The sequence below is a fragment of the Ictalurus punctatus genome, chromosome 3 (genome assembly GCF_001660625.3).
Source record: "Ictalurus punctatus breed USDA103 chromosome 3, Coco_2.0, whole genome shotgun sequence".
Classification (NCBI taxonomy): Eukaryota; Metazoa; Chordata; class Actinopteri; order Siluriformes; family Ictaluridae; genus Ictalurus; species Ictalurus punctatus.
This window is the reverse complement of record NC_030418.2, coordinates 16,356,350-16,362,909: the sequence shown is the minus strand read 5'-3', so window position 1 is coordinate 16,362,909 and position 6,560 is coordinate 16,356,350. Positions and strand designations below refer to the sequence as shown.

The 6,560-nt window shown below is 41.7% G+C and overlaps 1 protein-coding gene across 1 annotated transcript; it reads left to right on the top strand.

Annotated features, from left to right (window-relative positions):
• The first annotated feature begins 1,284 nt into the window (after positions 1–1,284).
• znf503 (zinc finger protein 503) lies at positions 1,285–4,741 on the top strand. The gene is made up of 2 exons (XM_017464132.3): positions 1,285–2,097; positions 2,531–4,741. The coding sequence occupies exons 1-2, from the start codon at positions 1,843–1,845 to the stop codon at positions 3,941–3,943; spliced, it is 1,668 nt and encodes a 555-aa protein (XP_017319621.1). The 5' UTR covers positions 1,285–1,842; the 3' UTR covers positions 3,944–4,741.
• Positions 4,742–6,560: the final 1,819 nt, after the last annotated feature.

The following is a 6,560-nucleotide window of genomic DNA, read 5'->3' as shown; positions in this document are numbered from 1 at the left end:
TCTCTCTCTTAAGCTTTATTACATTCCAAGAGTGCTGATCCACTGCCTCGGGCGACATGCATGTAATGATTGCAAGTTCAAATTCAGGTACGCTTACATCTGTTCAAAAGAGGTAATATACCCGAAAGCGGAAGACTTGTGCAACTGTGAAACTGTATACTGAAGCAGAAGAAGAAGAAGAAAAAAAAGTGCACTTCCCGCACTGTGCACCTGGATGATGATCCGCTTGAGAACAGGCCTGGTGCTCTTCGACTCCTCAATACCCAAAAACACCACACACCCAAATATTCTGAGTAAAACCGATTTATTACAGAAGGGAATGTATTACAAAAATGCATGTAAAAATTGATTTTAAAAAATACAGAAGCACAATGACTGCCAACGAAATCCAACAGTTGTGGGGGTTTTTTTAAGTACAGGACATTTTTCACACCCACTTTAGCACATCAATACTGGCTTCTTTTCGATACATTTTCTTTTAGGTCATAGTTTTAATGCACAAAAAAGGTTAAACAGTCCATATAAAATTCTCGGTACTGCAAATCAACAAATTGTACAACAATAAAGTTTGAAATAGCATGGGAAAAATACTTTGGTGCATTTCAGTATATACTTACTCTATAGTCCGACAAGGAGTAAATATGAGAACGGCTGATTTCCATGTTTTCCCGCATCAGGTTTTGTAATACCTCCCTCCAAACGGAATAAAACAAGAGGACTGTGCCGCTCGTATTAAGTGCCTCTGTATCAAGGTGCTTCTTTTTCATTTGCCCTTTTCTCAGTCACCCGCAGCTTGTAATCAGCTACAAGAGCTGACATAAATCAGCAGCAGGATTGACAGCGACTGACAAATAGCTGATTGATTGCGGTCGAGCAGAATTGACAGTTGACTGAGGGGTTGGGATAGAAATAGAAGGGCGGTGTATATTATGCTGAAAACATGTGACATTCCCATCCCTCTATCACTGCATTGGTCTGCTCCTGTCAACGCGTGTCTGATTGGGGAATTCAAACACCACGCGTTGATCTTCTGTTGCACACATGGCTTTGTGTCAAATGAGCTCAGCAGAGAGACAGCGTGATAAAATGTCAGGAAGACGCATAATTTAGCACATTTGGGGTTGTTTTTTGTTTGTTTGTTTGTTTTAACTCATAACCGGCACAGGAGAACTGTGCAACACGGACATTCGAAATAGTTTGAGAAGTTTATATTTCTCTAGCCTATAGCTTATAATGGTATTTACGGAACATAAACTTAATTTGCCTGCTTTAAAGGGTACATATGGTTAAATCCTTATATCAGTTAATAGACTGGAACATAAATAAATATAGAATATAATGTAGTGTAGATTTCCGTTTTAACCTAAACACTAAAATAAAGGCGAACGCTGCGTTTGGAAAGTGCGGCGTGCACAAGAAGCAAAATATTTCCCAGAATCTCCTCCCCCGAGCTGTCAAAACAGAGGCGCTAGAGAAAGGAGAACGTCACATCCCCTTGACCCTCCAATCACCTCGGGGTCCCATTTGATTGGAAGGCGGCAAGGGCTTTAATCTCAGACTAATTCAGTTGCTTTTGAAGTGAAAATTTCGGCCAGTTCTCGGGCTGGGAGGAGTAGCGCGTGGAGCTGCGGGAGGAGGCAGAGCAGAGCGCGCAATGCCTGTGTTGTCACGCGCAGCCCCGGATCGGCGATAGCCTTGCGCTGTGCGTCTGCTTTCCGCCACGAGCGAACGGATTATATGAGTTTATCTTTATTTTCGGGCGTTTTCGCAGAAGAACGCTTCGAAGTAGTTATTGATGTATAGGACGAACGAAACGCCAACAGAATAAATGAGAATTGGGTCATGAGCACATCGCCCTCTGCTATTGCTCTAAGAAATAGCGATACCGTTCTAGCCTGGGAAAGCTGCAGTTCTCGGAATAACAGCTCAGCGAGCATCAACAAGCCTTTTCTCCATCCCGTCCCTCCAACGGACCCTTTACGGCAAGCCAAGCGACTTCCCATCAAGGTTCTGAAAATGCTGACGGCACGCACGGGACACATTTTGCACCCGGAGTACCTCCAACCTTTACCTTCTACTCCGGTTAGCCCAATCGAGGTAAGACATTCTTTCATTATTTCTTCCATCAGGTTTTAATCCTTTATTGTTTTCTGGGTGAAAATAAAAAAGAAGAAAAATTGAAAATGGCTTCTACATAACCAAAATAATACAAGCTGCCCTTCTGCATATTTGTTGTAAGTTGATATCGTTTTGAAACGAAACGCTCAGCATTATGTCTGGACATCCAGAAATTGCACCCTGAATATATTCCTGATTCGTACGTTTTCCATTTCGCACCGTGTTCCGTGATGCGTATCGCACTTTATTTGCCGACACAAAACCAAAAAAGAACATGAGCTGTACTAAAAGATATGTGTGTGTGTGTGTGTGTGTGTGTGTGTGTGTGTGTGTGTGTGTGTTGATATTTCCATTATGAATATAATATTTTGGTATTTATGTGTGTGGGTTTTTTTTCTGTCTATTCTCGCAGCTAGATGCAAAGAAAAGTCCACTGGCTCTTCTTGCGCAAACGTGTTCTCAGATCGGTAAACCGGACCCTCCGCCTTCGTCTAAACTCTCCTCGGTTACATCAAATGGATCTAGCGAGAAGGAGACCAAGTCCGGTCCTTTAAAACTGAGCGACATCGGCGTGGAAGATAAATCGAGCTTCAAGCCGTACTCCAAACCAGCAGATAAGAAGGACTCGTCCTCGGGGGTTTCTAGCGGGGAGAAGTCTGGTTTCCGTGTGCCGAGCGCCACCTGCCAGCCGTTCACTCCCGGCACTGGCAGCCCGAATTCCAGTACTTCTGCTTCCCCGATGCCGTCCGAGACCAAAGGAGAGAGGGATGAAAAGAAAGAAGCTGACTGTAATAAAACCTGCAGCACGGACGGCTCTGGAGCTACCGGTGTCAGCCACAGCAGGATAAGCGTGAGCTGTGCTGGAATTAACGTGGAGGTCAACCAGCATCAGGAGACCACGTCTGGATCCAAGGCCGCTACGTCAGAATCGTCGTCGGTGTCTTCCGCTTCCTCTGCGGCTGTTCTGGGGTCGGGTCTTGTGGCACCCGTTTCTCCGTACAAACCTGGACAGACAGTTTTCCCTTTACCCCCTGCCGGCATGACATACCCTGGAAGTTTAGCTGGGGCCTACGCGGGCTATCCTCAGCACTTCCTGCCCCACGGCGGAAGTCTGGTGAACGCGCAACTCAGCTCCCTTGGAAGCAAAGCTGGATCGAGCCCATTAGCAGGGGCTTCTCCACCGTCCATTATGTCTGCCAGTCTTTGCAGAGACCCGTACTGCTTGAGTTATCATTGTGCCAGTCACTTAGCGGGCGCGGCCGGTGCCTCGTGCACGCACGACTCAGCCGCCGCGGCCCTCAAGTCCGGATATCCGCTCATGTACCCGACGCACCCTTTGCACGGCGTGCACTCCACGCCACCGTCTTTCGGCGGACACCCTTTGTACCCGTACGGCTTCATGCTCCCCAACGACCCGTTGCCTCACGTGTGCAACTGGGTGTCGGCAAACGGGCCATGTGACAAGCGCTTCTCGTCCTCAGAGGAACTGCTTAACCACCTGCGGACGCACACAGCATTCACCGGCGCCGAGAAGTTGATCTCGGGTTATCCGAGCTCGTCGTCCCTTGCCAGCGCTGCTGCCGCGGCCATGGCGTGCCACATGCACATGCCACCGTCCGGACCGCCCGGAAGTCCCGGCACACTCGCACTGAGGAGCCCGCATCACGCGCTCGGACTAAGCAGTCGCTATCACCCGTACTCTAAGAGCCCGTTGCCAACTCCCGGTGCCCCGGTGCCCGTTCCCGCCGCAACCGGCCCTTATTATTCTCCATATGCACTGTACGGCCAGAGACTCACTACAGCGTCAGCGCTCGGATACCAGTGAAACGGACTCTCACACACTAAAATTTAGAGCTTATAAAGATTCAAATATAAAGACTTTTATATCAACGCACCACTGAAGGACAGGATCCGTGGACTCCACTGTATTTATTTATGTCAGCTTAAAGCGGACAATAATACAAAAGGAAAACTATTTGAGCAAACTCAGAAGTGCATTATGTTTAAATCTCAGTAGGTAAAAGTGAAACACATGTTAGAGTACTAATAAAATAGGGGTTCTTCAGTTCAACATTCATTTGAAATTGCTATGATTGTATTGTACGTTCTTATTTAATGTCTCATTGAAAAAAAAGGTAATAATTTACATTTGCATGTTTGTTTGTTTTTTTAAGCCCAAATTGTCCGCATCATTTTAAATTGCCGTTATTTTTCAGGCGTATACCATGGAGAGAGAATTGGTATTTTTTTGTATGTATTCTGGAAAAAAAAAAAAATAAGAAACAATTCTGTTCCATAATTGTGTCCTCAGTATTCTTTAATACGACGAATGCAGTTTACATTACATGTGGCTATCCAGATTGTTTTTAATTTGCCATTAATAATATAATATCGCAAATAATGATTAAATAATTAAATAATTGAATACCAAATAAGAAAAATATATCGTATGACAAAGAATATGAAAACGTTTTTCTTAAAAAAAAAAAAAAAAAAACATGATGGTGCGTCAAATTGTAATAATTTATGTCATAACAAAGGGCGACTATTTTACACAGATTGAAAAATATATTATTTCAGCTTTTTTCCTTTCTTTTACGCAGTATTTATATAAAAAAAAATTTAAGAATAACAGCGCACGGGAGACTTAAATACCCAGTATGTTTTTGTCTTTCAGTGAAAACGACGCGAAGCTACATTAAGGTTAATATGATGCATTATGTTTCAGTAAAATATATTTTCTGAAACTTATTCACACTTGCATATGAACGCCAAGTAAAGCCATTTTACTGAGTTAGTGGATTTATCTCAGTTTATAACTTATTTGTTATTTGCTGTCTGCACAGTGAGCACTATAGTGGTAACATGTCCACTCCTTACAGCCAAGCTTGCATTTGCAGTTGTAATAAGTTACATATGACAAAAATTCGGCCATAATACCCTATAACAGGTAGTTCATTTATCATGTTTTGATCTAAGAAATAATTTCAGCATTGAAACAAGGCCAGCCGTATAAATTATCTGCAGCATTTGCGCTGTTCTGGACATGACTTTGTGTGTGTGTGTGTGTGTGTGTGTGTGTGTGTGTGTGTGTGTGTGTGTGTGTGTGTGTGTGGAAATATCATGTTTAAAAAAAAAACTGTAATGTATTTTTCAAGGATGTTTTTTTTTTCTCTGTTAGGTGTATTTTTACCTCTATGTTTCGGCGCATATATACTTTAAAGGTTTCTCTGTCGCTTTTCGATACCCGAGTTACTTTAGCCAGTGTACTGACTTTTCTCCAGTCAGATTAAAATCTCATTGTTGTTTATTAGGTCTGAAGAACAAAAAAACGAAATTATAAAAAGTTCATCTGACCTTTTTATAATTTAGTGTGATTTGTTTTTACATATCTACGTGTCTGTCATTTCTTGAAAGAAACCCCTTCAGAGAACTGTAATTTTTTTTTTTCGAAACTAACTTGTAGCTAGTTAAAACGTAAATAATGACACTTGTCAGAATGCAGCTTTTCATTATTAATGATCAATATCGATGCGTCTCAAACTTTTTTCAAAACTCAAACTAAACGTCACTTGATTTATTTATTCATTTATTTTTCTGTTCTATTTACCCGTTTTTCCCGACTGAATACACTCAAGTAATAAAAAAAAGAAAAGAAAAAAAGAAAGAAAAAAAAAAACAACAACAACTAAAAAACTCAAAATAAATCTAAATATTAAAACAATAACCAGGCTACAGTGGAAGAATATTATGGGATGTTGATGTTCAGCTCCAGAGCAAGTATACTGGAGAAAGTGAAAGCGGATTTTAGTTCACACACGATCAAGGCAGAGAACAGCACTAACACTCAGCCAAGCTGCTTTATTACCAACGCTAACATGTGTAGGCAATTTGGTGACTGCTTACACTGAATGTTTTCACATAAATAAAACCATTTCAGTACTTGGTTTAGTCTATACCACCTCCTGTAATGACCTATATGTGTGCTCGAGTCTGTCTGAGTTTTTCTACACAATATTCAATTTTATTATGAGTCATTTCATTTACTTGCATCAGTGTTATCCAATTTAACAACGAACTTTTCTGAACCATGAACACTTTGTGCGTTATTTAGAATGGTCCTACGTCAATATTAGGCAATGTATCCCAATTACATTAATGATGAATAGGCCTGTAATACACCAACTATAAATGATTAACTTATAGGTAATTAGTATATCTATTATAGAGCTGTAATTTAACATAGCCTTGGTATACTGAACAATTATTAATCACTTTAATTTATGCACATCAACAATTTAACAGCACCCCTTCACAAAAAGTACACAAAAACACAGAGCAACTGGAGTATGTTCCAGAGGCCCACACAAGCTTTAAACTGATGTAATGACGGTGAAAGAGAGCAATTTCCATTTTTACCCACATCATGGTGGCTGTGTGGC